A 16,035-nucleotide genomic window follows, 5' to 3' on the forward strand; every position below is an offset into this window, starting at 1 on the left:
TCAGACTCTTAGTCTGTGGATGCGTGCCTCAATAACGTGTCGATGCCCTTAGCATGGAGATGGGCAGATGACGGTGATGTAATTGAATGTAAGAGCGAAATATTGCTGATGATGAAAAGTGAAATAAAAACACAATTTTGGAAATGTCAGCAGATCAGACAGCATCTGTGGAGAGAGATCGAATTGGTGTTTCAGATTGATGATTTTTTTGATAAGGACTGAAGACAGATAGAAATGTAACTGTTGCCCACAATTCTGTCTTCAGTCCTGTTGAAGGGTAGTTGAGTACCTGATCCAAGTTGCTGCTCATTATTAATTTCAATGTCTTTTTCTAGATTCTGTTGTGTGATTCCTGTGATAGTGGATATCATACGGCTTGTCTACGACCTCCATTGATGACGATCCCTGATGGAGAATGGTTCTGCCCACCCTGCCAACATGTAAGTAACTCCTTTTTATAATGGATGTTGCTGCCATAAGATTTTAAAAATTGGGCAATAATTTGCCTTCACGGTCTTTTTATTTCTTTTTGCCCCAGAATGAGTAATTCCGGGAAGGCTCATTTATTGCCCAAACTAAGATAATTGACTTCAGAGCAGTTACTTGAGGACTTGACAGATCAGATTCTGGGAGTGTTTTTCCCCTGGATGCAGAGTCAAGACTTGTGTGTCAAGGATAACGTGTCAGCCATTTAGGACCTAGATGAGAAATTTCTTCAATCCAGAAGATTGTGAATCTTTAGAATTCTGAACCTCCAGATGGCCGTGAATGCTCAGTTGATGGATTTGTAGGCAGCATGAGAGTTGAAGGATATGGGGATAAGGCTGGAAATGGACTTGATGCAGAGGATCAAACAGCTTATTAAGAAGTAGAGATGGCCTGAAAGGCTATATGGCCTACTCCTTTGATTTCTTGCAATTTTTTATACACACGTCTGGTGGCTTACTAAAACTGTGTGAATAATTTTGTGTGAACATGGATCAAGGTCAGACTGTAGAAATCCTAGGAACTTAGAGCAAGGGAGGAGTCCATTTCCATGCTAGCTGATGAATAACCAATTGGCCTAATCCCACTGTTCAGTTCTTGGTTTATAGTCTTGTGGATCAAGATCATATCCCAATACTTGCTAAATGTTATGAAACTGCCTGCCGCTGCCCCCTTTTCAGACAGTGAGTTCCAAGTCCTGACTACAGTCTGGGTAAAACATTTCCTCTCCAAATCCCTCTTGAACCTCTCATTCTGAATCTGTTGCCCTGGTTATGGACCCTTCAGTCAAGGGATATAGAACCTTAGTGTCCACTCGACCCTCCTCATTTTATTCACTTCCCGCAACTTCTTGCGTTAGAAAGTAAAAACCCTAACCTAGTAACTTTCCCTCGTAACTAAAATTCTCCAGACAGGACAGTATTTTTGTCAATCTTCTATGAGCCTTTTCTGGTGGTATAGGTAGTAGAATCTGTTAATAAAACAGTTGGATTTTCAATGGCTCTTCTTTAGTTTTCCAGGCACTTAACAAAAGGTTTACCACATTCATTGAGTTTGGTTTCATGACATGCACGTTGAGTTTTGAAAGGTCATAGATAGCGTAGACATCATGGTGTTAAGCCAGCAATATCAAGGCTTAGAGTAATAGCCCAGAGAACAAGAGTTCAAATCTGCTTAAGAATGTGAATGTAATTTATAACACAGTCTGTTATTACAAAGGACATAGCTATCAGATTGTCAGTCAAAACCCAACTGGTTTGATCATGTTTTCCGTGAGAAATAAATTGAGCAGAATGGGGTATGTTCCGTAGAGTTTTGGAGGTTAAGAATAATCTCATTGAATTATGTATGAAAAGGCTTGATAAGGTTCATGCAGAAGGCTGTTTGCTCAAGCAGTGGAGTCTAGAATGAAGGTCAGTCTCTGAGCAAGAACTAAATTACTTCAAACCAAAATGAGAAGAAATTTCAGATCAGTTACGATCTTATTAAAAGGCTGGACAGGTTTGAGGGCTAAACGGCAAATTCCTAATTAATACAAATGTTCATGTGTTATTCACTGAGCATTATGGATCTTGGGAATACTACCTTGGGGAGGCTGTAAATGCAAGTCATTAAGTGTATTCAAGGCTAAAATTGATAGACATTTGAACACTAAGCAATTTAAGGGATTGTGGAGTAAGGTGAAAATTAGAATTCAGAAGTAGAATTTGCTTTATTGTCACGTGTACTCAAGTGCAAGAGTACAGTGAAAAGTTTACAATGTCACCCCAAATGGCACCTAGGTACAAAGTACCTAAGCATAAACGTTAGATACAAAATAGAGAAATAAAGGTAAAAAAGTTACATTACCTTAGTTATCCACCGTATAAGTTAGGCAAATAAGAAATAAAGTTAAAAAGATAAACATTACAGCCTTTCTACGATGAGCCTGCAAAAGATCAGCGCAGAGCACTTCCACATGTGATCTGACTCTGCTCGCAAGCCACTGACTGCCCATACCAGTCCCCAGACCAACGACCATCCCAGTTCCAGGTATGCTGGCCGTCCCAGCTCCGCACAGGCCTGCAGCCCGCTCTGCGGAAAGTGGAGTTGATACGGAAGTTCATCCATGATCCTCCTAAATGGTGGAACGGAGTTGAAGTGCAGTATGGCCTACTGCTTCTATTTCTTATGTTCCTTTACTCCTTCCCTGCCTGGCCTCTGTGTGAGTTCAGCATGAGACAAATGCCTAGTGTGACAAGGACAAATCACAGTGTTGAAAATGGGGAAACACTTATTCTCCTGAGATATTGAAGAGTGACAAAGAGAAGATGCCACTGTTTTAAAAATTGTGTTTATTTGGTATTTTAGAAAGTGTCCATTTGGAATAGTAATCTGAGACAATAATTTGTTTAAGAAATTAGTTGATGTATTTGAAGTGTGGCCGCTCCGGGATTCAGAATAGTTGCGCAAGGATGATCTGAATGACTATTTTGTACCAAAATAATAATCTTGCTGAAAGCTACTGTAGTATCGGTGGGCAATGAGAGGAAAGGATGCTCCTATTTGCCAAAAGATAGGTTGTATAACCTGTTAGGCCTTCTGTATGGCAATAAAATCCATCATAGGCATAACTGTTTATTTCTGTATGGGTGAAGAGGGTAGCACTGCACTAAATGTTATCTCCCTTTTTATTGTCTACAGAAACTTCTGTGTGAAAAATTAGAAGAACAGTTGCAAAATATAGACGTGATGATAAAAAAGAAGGAAAGAGCAGAGAGAAGGTAAAATAAAAAACTGGACCAGAAACTTCTGAGGCTAGTGATGACGCAAATTGTGTGGGCAGTACCCTTAAGGGGCCAATTCACCATCTCTTGTTTCTTACTCCTGGTGGAATTGAATTTTGCTGTCTTGGTGTTGACACTTCTCCTGTCTCTAGTCCCGCCTTTGCTCAAAACACCCTTTCATGTTGAATAATGTTCATTATTTTGAATTTTTCTTTCTCGTTCTTCTTCAGACTGCGACTAAACTTTGTGATCCAGCACTCCATCATTACCCTGGTCATTTCTTCCACAGTATAGAGAAATGGAATTCAGTCTCGTTGTTGTTATCTCTTTGTCCTCATCACCTTAAAATGGTGAAATTGCTTCTGCCCATCACTCTGCATTTCCACCATCGAAATGAGTTTTAATTCTCCTATCATGACGACAACATGGAAGGAGAACTGAAGCAGATTGAATTATAACCTTCAAAATGGAACTGAATAAATACTTGATAGGGGTGAAGGTAAAGCATCAGAGCCAAAGAGAGAGCGAGAGTGCAGTGAGCAAATGGGACTAATTGAACAGATTTTTTTCTTTCAAAGGCTGGTAAGGACATGATGGGCTGAATAGTCTCCTGCACTGCGTTAATAAATAACTTTCTTTTATTCTTTCATGAGGTGTCAACATCATTGGCAAGGCCAGCTTTTACTGTCCATCCATAATTGCCCAGAAGGCAGTTTAAAGTCAACTACATTGCTGTAGGTCTGGAGTCACTCGTAGGCCATTGAGAAGGATGGCAGATTTCCTTCCCTAGAGGGCATTAGCCAGATGAGTTTTTATGATGATTGATGGTAGGTTTCACAGTCACCATTGCTGAGAGTTTTCCATCATACTCCTGACTTGAAGGTGGTGGACTGGTTTTTGGGAATCAAGAGATGAGCTCCCCACTGCAGGATTCCCAACTTGTGATCTACTTTTGTAACAACAGTATTTTTGTGGCTAGTCAAGTTAAATTTCTGGTCATGGTAACCCAAAGGATAATGATAAAGGGGGGAATCTAGCAACGATAATACTACTGACGTCGAGGAGCGATGGTTAGATTCTCTCTTGTTGGGAATGGTCATTGCCTTGTGTGGCACAAACGTTGCTTACCACTTTCAGTTTTGCTGTGCTTGGACATGGACTGCCTCAGTATCTGAGGAGTCCTGCTTGGTGCTGAACATTGTGCAATCATCAGCAAACATCCCACTTCTCACTTTGATGACTTTCCCTCCATCATAAATGAAGCAGCTGTAGATGGTTGTCCCTGGGACACTGCCTTGAGGACCTCCTGTGGTGATGTCCTGGAGCTGATATGACTAACCTTTAACACTCGTAATCATCATCCTTTGTTCTGTGTGCAACTCCAACCTGCAAAGAGATTTCCCATGATTCCCACTGATTCCAGTTTTTCTAGGGCTCCTTGATATCACATTCGGACAAATGAGGCCTTGATATCAAGGGCAATCACTCTCTCCTCACCGTTGGAGTTCTATTTGAACCAAGGCTCAGAAGCTAATAAACCCTTACAGAACTCAAACTGTGCTTCAGTGACCATGTTATTGCTCACTTAGTGCTGCTTTTTAGTACAGTTGGTGATCCGTTCCACTGGTTTGTTGTGTTTGACAGTAGACTGAAAGGCAGTATTCAGCTGGTTTGGATTTGCCTTGCTTTATGTCTATGGGCATATCTGGGCAATTTGTCACATTGCTGGATAGATTGGCTAGGAGCATGGCAAATTATGAAGCACAAGTCTTCACTAACTGTTGCTGCAATATATAAGGCCTCAAAGCCTTTGCAGTACCCTGTAAGCCATTTCTTGATATCATGTAGAATTAATCAAATTGTCTGAAGACTGGCATTTGTAGTAGGCTGATATGGATCACTGACTCAGCATTTCTGGTGAAGATTATTTTTGTCTCTTCTAACCTTGGTGATGTCCTTCAGTTTCTCAGTCTTTGTTAAAAACATGTACTGGGCGAATCATATGTGGAAGTGTTGGTTTACTGATTTGAAAAGAACATTGGTTAAAAAAAAGATGTACTCCTTTTCTTGCAGGAAAGAGAGGCTGGCCTTTGTGGGAATTAATGTGGAAAATATCATTGCTCCAAAAGTAAGCACATTTTAAATTAATGCTTTCTAAACAGTTTTGGGTTATGACCCATTTTAATGATCTCAATGATAATTGGGCAAATTGGAGTCTTGAGAGTTGTCTGGAGGAGGGTGGTGGGAAGATTAGCAGGAGAGAGCAGTATCTGGGGACTCCTTAAAGCTTCAAATTTTCCCTGAAAATAGCAAACAAATACCGTTTCAACAGGCATAGCTATAGCAGCAATCATATCTCACGACAGCTGATTCAGTCAAACACTTGACGTAAAAAGGACATACATTTAAAGAGGCCTCGCATTTGTGAAAATTCATTCTGAGCTTCACAGCCAGCATTGTGGAGCTCCTGTCCTCACTGGAGAACTTATTTCATAGTTTAGGAATTTCTGTTTTAACATCTGAAAGGGACTGTGGTTTAAAAAAGAGAGCGAAGATTAATTCAACTTCATGGGGCAGTTTTTAAACATTGCTTTTTACTTCTGAGGTTCGGTATTGTTTAACCACATGCTTTCACGTGTTTCAAGTCAACATCTTGAGATTTTGAAATATTGCAAATAAAAACACCTCAAAATAAAAGATTCGAAGGGAAACATTTAAAAGTTGGAAGGGCACATCAGTCAGTCGTCATCTGAAAGAGAAAACAAGACTGTTTGAAGCAACAAAAGTAAAAATTGCTGGAAAAGCTCGGCAGGTCTGGCAGCACCTGTGGAGGGAAATCAGAGTTAATATTTTGGGTTGAGCGACCTTCCTCAGAACCCCTGAAGAAGGGTCACTCAACCCGAAACATTAACTCTGATTTCTCTCCACAGGTGCTGCCAGACCTGCTGAGATTGATCAGCAATTTCTGTTTTTTGTTCCTGATTTACAGCATCCCAGTTCTTTCGGTTTTTATAGTTTGAAGCAATTCTGAACATCTCACCTGCAAGCTGAACTAATGTTTTTATTCTTTCTGACTCCTTTGCCTGTGCTTTTTCTGGGTTTATTCCAAAATCTTTAGCTGATTATTGTAGTGCTGCGCCGCTAATTTTTTAAAATTAGTAGCAGCTCCCAGAGGGAATGCCGATAGGAGTTGTCTCCTGTGGAAGTTGTGTGCAGCTACAGTGAGGACAAATCCAGCTTGGCTGTGAAGCTAATTAGCTCGATGGTGTCACTGTCTAGACTAACATGAGGAAAGAGCAGAAAAATGAATTGGGTGTGGGCAGGTGAAACAAAAGGCCAAAGCATTGTTGCTGATTTATTATCCTGTTATGCTGTACCAAGAGAGACATGAATTAGACAAATGCAGTGAAACACTGCCCTCATGGTAGAAAATGTGGAAAGAGGTGCGTCTCTTATGAATGATCCACAAAAGCAAAACATCGCAATACTGGAAAACTGAAGTAAAACGGAAATAAGTGTGAGGCTAGACACCATTCACAAAGAGTGAACTAGAGTTTCTGTGGCACTTAAAACCGGGGAAAAAAAGTAGAAGCAGGTTTTATGTGAGTACCCTGCCCATCACTAACTCCTTTTGATCTATCTTTCCTTCCTCCCGCCTTCCCTGTCTTCATACTTACATGAGACCCGTTACATCTTTAATCATTTTCTAGTTCTGATGAAAGGGCATAGATCTTGCTAAGTATTTGCAACAGTTTATAGATTTATTAGTGAATTGTTTATGTGGATTTCCATGCTAGTCGTGATTTTTTGTCACCTAGTATAAAATTTGCCACTGTTGTAATATACCTTTGTTTATGTCAGGATTCAGTAACTGAAGAACAAGAAGTAAAAGATTACAAATCCTTGGAAAGGCGGTCGGGTAGGACACGGAGATCTATTAATTACAGGTAAGGCTTTGTTTATTGTGTTTAATGCCATTTGCTGTGTAGAGTTTAAAAGAGAAAATGCCAGTTATGCATCTATCTCGCCCTTCCACTCAGTAGGTAAGCGTACTTTATAGTATGGTTCTAGGAGATAAAGATTAGGGTAATCCTAGACTCCGTTCCTAGCCCTCCACCCTATGTGAGCAAGTTAGCAGCTCCTCCAGTTGAAAATTTACTCCTGCCTGAAACTTCATGTCCGAGCTGCTTGACTCTAGTTGGCTACCCACTTGGGAAGGACCGGAGAGTATACATCCTTGATGAATAGTTTGACAAGTAACTGTGCATTAATCACCCAAATCCTCCACTGATTAATTTTTCCTCATCATCTTCCCACTAACTTCTATCATGTCTCCCAGCCTGCACGCTGAGGTTTTCAGACAGTGCTTCCCCACCCTGCTCACTCCACAGCAACCTGTGTCACCCATTAATGACCAAGCTTTATAATTTCCTAAAGCTCTGTATCTTGCAACTTATTCCAACCTAACTCTGCTTTAAAAGCCTCTTGAAAATGCATCTTGAGCGTGTCTTCAGTCAACGAATTTTACAACTGACAAGGTTTTGCTACTTGGGATGATTTGTGGTATAAAAGCACAGTGCAAACACATTACCAGGAAAATAGAAACATACTAGACTTTTTCAATTTTGAGTAGATTTATAATTACATAAGGTCCTATATGTCAGGCTGAAAAGTTCTCATCAAAAAAGTTTCCATTTTGGCTTTGGGAGGGAAGCTGTGCCTATTATTTAGAGGTGTAATTGAACATTGCTTAATTAATGTGAGGTAAGACATCATTTGCTGAAATCTGGGTTTGTGGACTCAATTGTGATTGTAGTGTAGACATAATTTTAAGCAAATATGTCAGCTAAAGTGAGCACTGCAAACTTTCCACAAACGGTAATTAAGATACAAGACCAGCTCATGAGTTTTTATAGCACTGGTTAAGGGATCATTGTTTGTCAGGACAGCTCGAGTACTCTGCACATCCTTTAGTGCCGTGGGATCTTTTGCCTCCATACTCCAGTCTCACTTGAACACAAAATCCAGACTGAGTTCTCGTCTCATCATTTGAGGGAGCACTGTACTGATGGAGGTGCCTTATTTCAGTGGAGATGCCTACCCCTCAGGTGGATTAAAAAAATTCCAACTCCCTATTTCAGAGAAGAGCAGAGCGTATTATTTCAATATCCTGGCTAATGTTCATCCCTTCACAAAAATTGCAAAACCTGATTATTGGTCATTGTCACTCTCTGATTTCAGGGAACTTCCTTTCTGCGAGTTGGCTACTATGTTTCCTGCATTTCAACAATGCCAAAGCATCAAAAGTATACTTCATAAGAAAATATGAAGAGGAGCAGGCCATTCTCCAGCCTGTTCCACCATAGTTGATCATAGAGCATAGTTGATCTGTGGCCTTACTCCATATACCTGCCTTAGGCCCATACCCTTTAACACCTCAGATTTGAGACTACCAACTGATCTAGCACCAACTGCCATTTATGGGAGAGGGTTCCAAACTCTACCACCCTTCGTGTGTAGAAATGTTTCCTAACATCTCTCCTGAATGGTCTGGCCCTAATTCTTAAACAATGTCCTCTAGTTCTAGAATCCCCAACCAGTAGAAATAGTTTATCTTTACGTACCTTCTCTTTTCCTATTGATATATTGAAGGCTTCAATCTAATCGCCCCTTAACCTCCTAAATTCTAAAAAATAGAAGCCTAATTTATCTAATTCTTCATTGGTTGTAATGTGCTTTGAGATATTCTGTGGTCATGAAAGGCATTATATCAATAGAAGTCCATATTTATGAAAAATGATGCTTCCAGCAGTCTCTCTCAACTTCACTCGATTGTGGGTTGTGTGCTCAAGCCTGGAAAAGGCTTTGAATCTAAGAAGGAAATGCTACTGCTGCTGTTGAGTCAAGCAGATGTATTGCAAGGATTACTGGCTTTTTCTCAGGGTTTCAAGTTTCCTTAATGGTCACAGTCGGAAATGTTCTCCCATGGGCAGATGATTCCATAGTGATAATGGCATCTTCATAACTGTCAACCCTGTCCAATTTTCTGTTGTCAGCAAACTTTGAAATGCTGCAATGGGCTCCCTCATCCAGGTAATTTATATACACATGGTGAATAGCTGGGGTCCAAGCGCTGATCCTTGCAGTACCCCACTAGTCACTGGCTGAATTTTGGAAAAAGACCCATTTGATCTCCTTTCTGTTTTCTATTTGTTAACCAATTCTCGATCCATGCCAATATATTAAACTCATCCCTTGTGCTTTACCTTTACCCACTAACCTGTTTTGAGAGAGATAATCAAAAGCCTACTGAAAACCCAAATACACCACATCCACTAGTTCTCGCTTCACTATTCTACTAGTTACATCCTCTCAAAACTCCAATAGATTTGTTAAGCACAATTTATCTTTCATAAACCCAGTCCTGTTAATACTTTCCAAATGCTGTGTTATCACATCTTCTATAGTAGACTCTATCTAGTGTTTTCTCCATTGCTCATATTAGGCTTAGTTCAAGGGCAATCAGGGATGAACAACAAATGCTGGCCTTGCCAGTAATGCCCATGTCGTATGAAAGAAAAAGGAAAGATGCCCTGCGAGGAGGGATTTTCAACCATTGTCTTTCATTGCCTTATCAAGCAAAGCCAGTTGTTATCCTGTATTAGAGTAAGAGCTAACTGAAGGGTCTTGACAGGGTGGCTATGGAAAAGATGTTTATTTTTGTGGCAGAGTCTTGAGCTAGGGGGTCACTGTTTAAAACTAATGTATTGCTTCTTTAAGATTGAGATGAGGAGAGACCTTTGTCACCAAGGGTTGCAAGTCTTGAAAAGGGAGTTAAAGGGAAGCACAGACCGTGAATATTTGTAAGGCAAAGGTAGATAGGATCTTGATAAGCAAGCAGGTGAAAAATTATTTCGGATAGGCAGGAGCATGAAGTCGAGGTTATAGTCAAATCAGCCGTGATCTTATTGCATGGCAGAGCAGGCTTAAGTGGGCAAGTGACCTATCCCCACGCTTAATTAATATGTTCGTGTTATGTTCTACATTAAAATAAAGCAAAGAACTGTGGATGCTAGAGATCTGAAACAAAAACAGAAATTGATGGAGAAACACAACAGGTCTGGCAGCATTTGTGAGAAGAAAGTAGGGTTAACGTTTCAGGTCAGTTTGAGTCAGTTCTGATGAAGAGTCACCAGACTTCAACTGTTAACTCTGCTTTCGTCCCACAGATGCTGCCAGACCTCTTGAGTTTCTCCAGCAATTTCAATTTTTGTTACAGTCCATATTGTCTAGCTAGCTGAGAAAACAGGTGAGGAAATGCATCTAAATCCCAGTTCAGACCATGGGTACACAAGGGCCAAAGGTGAGAGAGAAGGCATCAAGGGGCCTTCCTTGCTGTATTGGACTGAGAGAAATCCTTTGCCCTTTTTCAGTCACAGTAATCAAATTCGTGGCGATCTCATCCTCTGGCTCTCACCACTAGTTGCTACTGTCATGGGTGGTTTGGTCTGTGAAGGCACAATTGGTGAATTAAACCAGTTAAGATGATAAATGATAGTGCAGCAAAAAGGCCATTTAGCCTGTTAAGGCTGCTGTGTCTACTGACAGTTTACCTACTGTTTGCTCTGAACTGCTGAACAAGGTCACTTTGCTCTATGATAAGACTTGGTGTTTAAATATGAATCCTTTTCTGCCAATGGAGGGAACTTGTCTTGCACAGATATCCTGTTCTGCAAACATTGTGTTTCAACCTGAATCCTTTTTGTAGCTAGAGATTCACAAATGGTCCATATAGAAAACTAAATACAGTTTTGTTTTTGCTTTGCAGGTTTGATGAGTTTGATGATGCAATTGATGAAGCTATACATGAAGACATACAGGAAGCAGAGGGCAAAGGTCATTGTCACACATCAGTCTTTTCACCTCTTGATTCTTTTCTCAGCAGCATCCTTTATTCATTACCTCATGTCTGGAGTCTTGTTTCTGACTTTCCCCTTCTTACCCTCTTCATGCGAATAATTGGTGCTGGGTTTTTTTTACACCAGATCACCTCTATTCATAAGGCAGAACAAGTTAGCAAGAATGGACACTGAGCGCATACTCACTTCCTAAGTGCACTGTCTCTCCAAAGACGTGTCTTCAAATAGGCCATGAGAGTCCAGTGAGGTCCTCCTACTCTACTGTATTAGCAGTTGAGAACTGAAATCCAGAGGCAAAGTTTTGTTTGAAGAGTTTCTCCAAGCTGATCCATGCATCCTAATTGTATTGAAAGAAGGTATCGTTACTGGAGGCTGGGCATTTGTCCTGCTGGCTGGGAACTTCAGAACACCAAGTCAGTTTCAAAATAAGGGGTCACCTATTTAAGCCTGAGGTGAGGACCAATTTCTTCACTCGGGTGATGGACCTTTAGCATGCTATACCCAAGAGAGCTGCAGATGTTCAGTGATTGAATGTATTCAAGACAGTAGTTGCTAATTTCTTGGGCAGTAAGGCGTGTCAGGTAGAGTGGGAAAGTAGGCTTTCAGTTGGAATATCAGACATTATCCTGTTGAATGGTGGAGCAGACTTGAGCCATGTAATCTATATCTGCTTTATTTATTTATTTAAATTCTTATCAGTATCACATCCTTCCCTAACTTGCTGTTCTCCTGAATCATAAGATTGTGGCATTTTGTGACAACTTCGGTCTTCCAAAGAGCCTGTGCTGTACTGTTTTATGTTCCATTCTTTCCCTATTATCTTCAAACCCCAACCTAAGTCTACATAGCCATGAATGTTTGACATCCTATAATCCGTCCTGTTTTTTCACCCTCAGTAGAACTGTGGGCTTTGGTCTTTAGGGGGTGAAATGTTTCCATTTTGAACAAGTGCAAATTGCTTAATGGTAATTGGAATTTTATTCCTCTGATTGTTTGAACAAAATCTATTGAAACCCCACAAGAAAGAAAACTCCAATCTTCATTCATTTGTTATTTTTGACTTTGGGTGCTTTTGGTTTTGCATTCTATTCCAATAGGTGCTGGACGAGGCAAAGATATGGCAAATATCACTGGACAGTCCCTAGGGAAAGATATCTCTACAATACTCGCAGGGTCTAAAGACAACAAGCGATCAACACGTGAAGCTGCCTGCAGACGCAAGAAAAGGCGAAGACTTAATGATCTTGACAGTGATAGCACGCTTGAAGATGATGAGAGTGAGGAGGAGTTCAAGATAAGCGAAAGGTGAAGATAATTTCTTTCTTTTTCTTTGTTTTCCACACCCTTGAATGTAAAACTCTGCCACTGGAAGTGATTGAAGCAAATAGCTCAGATGCTTTTAAAGAGAAACTGGGTGAGATTACATGAGAGAACAGGGAATAGAAAGATGATGCTGAAAGAATGAATTGAAGTAGATGGAATGGGAAGAGCCTCGTCTATATTATAAGCACCACCACTGTCTGGAAAGCAAATGGTTTTTGTACTATATTATCCATATATTTCCATTCTGCACGTTCTAGATCCCTTTTCTTTGGAGACAACTCAAAAGGTACCACTAGCCCCTGGTGCATACACTTAGTAACTGTTTTTTAGGCATCTAACATTAGCTAACACTGTCAATTACAGCAGTACTGTGGCAAAAGGCTCATCCATGGTCTCAGCAATTTAGAATGTGTAACAAATACAGCCTTGCAAACATTGTTCACATAACTTTAGAGCAAAAGAATAAAAGGAAGATTTAATAATAATATACAAAATTATAATTGGTTTTGGTGCAGTACGTAAATTGTTTCCAGTGACAAGAGGGTCAACAGTCAGAAAATATGTTTAAAATAATTGACATAAATAAACTGAGAGATGAGGCATATTTTTTATCTGTGGATTGCTCTCTCAAAGAGATGACACAGGCATAGTGGGCCGCCTTTGCTTCAATATGATGAATGTTTGGGCGACAAGCCAAGAAGAGTGCACTGGTTCATCCAATTTGACCTTAGATGATGGGGAACTTGCCCACCCGCACTTCCTCCTAGTCCCACCTGTCCACAGCCTCATAATCTCTGAGGAGAGGCAAAAGAAATGAAAAACGCAGGTCCAAGAGAAAGCATTTCACTTGGATAGCTCCTCAGCAACTGTGGAGACAGTTGAAACCAGTCCAGGAAATTGTGTGAACCACATTTCATCTGTAAAAACATCTACCTTCTCTACTGTGTTATGTTAGTAACAGATTCTACTCAGTCTTGAAGGAACAACATTTAAATGTGTATCCATCTCCGCATAATCAGCATAGATTTTCTAGTGTTCGGTGAATTGGTTTTGAATCTGGTACAGAATTCCGCTTTAGTAATTTCACAAGGTCAGTCACTGATAGTTAGCAAATATACCACTTGTGAAGATCAAGAAGATCACTTGAGATCAAGAAGAAATAAAACAGCGCTAACTAGCAACTGCCGGATATAATGTGAGGAGAGAGGAAGTAGCAGGAGTACGCCATGTGGTCCTGTCATTCAATAGGATCAAGTTTGAACTTTTACATTTTCTACCGGTTTAAAGGGATGTTGCCTGCTTTGGAAAATATTTTGTCATGAACGAAGGCTGGGTAGACTAGGGTTGTTTCATCTGGTTTGTAATAGATTCAGTTGATGTGTGTAAAATTCTAAGGGGTATAGAAAAAATGTGGATGGAAATAGTTGACTTCCTGGGTTGAGGGCCCAAGTACCAAGGAGCACAGATTTAATGCAAAGAGTGGCATTTAGAGGGGATTTTAGTGTTTTTTTTCATCCAGAGGGAAGTGAGGATATGAAATTCATCGCCTGGAAGGGTGGGAGAAGCAGAAATCATCATAACATTCAAAAATCACTTGAAGTGCCTATAACCTACAGGCTGTGTGGCTGCTGGCTGCTGTTGTATGCACAATGAACTGAATAACTTCCTTCCATGGTGTAAATTTCTATGATTGCCGCTACTTTTCCACCCCGTTCACATTATCTCTTAATTCCCTTAATGCGCAAAAATCTATCAGTTTTTTTTGACACATAGAGCAACATATCCTTTATGCCTTTTGGTGGAGAATTCAAAAGATACACAGCCTGCTGAGTAAAGAAATATCTCCTGCTCTGTCTTGTAAATGGTCACCTTCTTATCCTAGTTATAGACTCTGTAGCTAGGGCAGTTGGGAAACATTGTCTCAGCATATAGTCCCTTGACTTGTGTTCATCAGGTAAGGAGTATTACTAGATGTGAATGGCATATGCCATTCTTTGCATTAGGCACTCCTGTGATAAGTACACATGATTTGAGAAGAAAGAACCTCCCAATACCTGATCGATGTTCTTTCCCTCACGAAGGGTTTGCTTGTCTTGCAATTTCCACATGAGCATCGTAAGGATATTACCTTGAGTTTGTCAGAATGAGTGTGATCTGAAGTGTTCTCATAAGTTGTAAATAGGACATAAGCAAACCACAAATTGATAGGTTAAGTGAGTGGGCAAAGATGTGGCAATGCAAGTATAATGTTAGAAATGTGAAGTTGTATGTTTGGAATGAAGAATAAAAAAAACACATTATTTAGATGATGACAGATTGCAGAGCACTAGGATGCTGAGGGATCTTGTCCTAGTGTATGAACCTCAAATAATTATTATGCAAGTACATAAGGAATTAGGAAAGCTAACAAATGTTGTTATCTGTTGCAAGGAGAATTGAATGCACAGGTAGGGAGATTATACTTCTGTTGTATTGGTCACTGGTGAGACCACATCTGCAGTATTGTGTGTTGTATTGGTCACCATGTTTAAGGACGGATGTAAACGCAGTTCTGAAAAGGTTTGCCAGGCTAATTACTGAAATTGTCTTCCCAGGAAAAGGTGAATCAGCTACTCTTGTTTCCGCGAGCATTTAGAAGAGTGAGATAGAACTTGATAGAAACATAAGATCCTTAGGGTTTTCACATTGGATGTGGAGGTGTTGCTTCCTCAAATAACCTAGAATCAGCAGTCACTGTTTAAAATCCAGGGCTCACGCGTTAAAAATAGATGGGGCAGAAAAAAGTCTTGAAAGGACATGAGCCTTTGGAGCTCTCGCCTGAAAAAGTAATGGAAACAGAGTCTAAATATTTTTAAGGCAGTGACTGGTAGCTTCTTGTAAGCAAGGAGGCAAAATGTTAATCATGTTAGGCGAGAATGTGGATTTCACTTTACAATCAGATTTTTGTTGAATGGTGGAGCAGGCTCCAGGAGTCAAATGACCTATTACTACTTGTCATATGTTTAAAACATTGCATGGAGTAGTAATAACGAAAGTGTTGGGAAATATAGAATGAGCGGAGGTGATCCTAAAAGTGAAGAGTTCAATTTAGAGGGGACATCAGGAAGCCCTTTTCCACATATTAGTGGAAATCTGGAATTCTCTTCAGAAGCGACAAGCTATTCGTGCTTTTAGGACTTGGATGGATTAGCTGGGTAAGGGTATTTAAGGATGTTAATGGAGTTGAGGTATGAATTAAACAGGATATAATTGAATGGCTAGTAGGCTTCAAGGGAGCAAATGAGCTACTCATAGTTTTGTGTTAGATTACCTGTTTTGGGCTATTGGACACAGAATTTGGAGATGTTTTCTAATCAATTTAATCGCCTCTAAAGCTTGAACCTGGGCTTCCTGCCTCAGAGATAGGGATATTACCACTGTGCTCCAAGAGTCCTGTACTGAGAACGTGGGATGAGATACTGAAACACAATTCACATTGAACCCTAAGAAGTTTCTCATTTCATTACAGGTTGTAGCAATAGATGGCCAGTTTCTTTCTTGAG

The 16,035-nt window shown here is 40.2% G+C and overlaps 1 protein-coding gene across 2 annotated transcripts in view; it reads left to right on the forward strand.

The window, feature by feature from the left end:
• The window catches only part of rsf1a (remodeling and spacing factor 1a), a 102,739-nt gene that overhangs the window by 69,639 nt on the left and 17,065 nt on the right, over positions 1-16,035 (forward strand). For both annotated transcript variants that reach the window (XM_020518572.2, XM_048597769.1), the window contains 6 exons: positions 336-440; positions 3,169-3,248; positions 5,325-5,379; positions 7,113-7,198; positions 11,080-11,147; positions 12,268-12,475. In XM_020518572.2, the coding sequence (XP_020374161.2) occupies positions 336-440; positions 3,169-3,248; positions 5,325-5,379; positions 7,113-7,198; positions 11,080-11,147; positions 12,268-12,475 (602 nt within the window). The remainder of the gene's footprint in view (positions 1-335; positions 441-3,168; positions 3,249-5,324; positions 5,380-7,112; positions 7,199-11,079; positions 11,148-12,267; positions 12,476-16,035) is intronic.

This window comes from Rhincodon typus, chromosome 6, assembly GCF_021869965.1.
Source record: "Rhincodon typus isolate 14 chromosome 6, sRhiTyp1.1, whole genome shotgun sequence".
In the NCBI taxonomy this organism is placed as follows: domain Eukaryota; kingdom Metazoa; phylum Chordata; class Chondrichthyes; order Orectolobiformes; family Rhincodontidae; genus Rhincodon; species Rhincodon typus.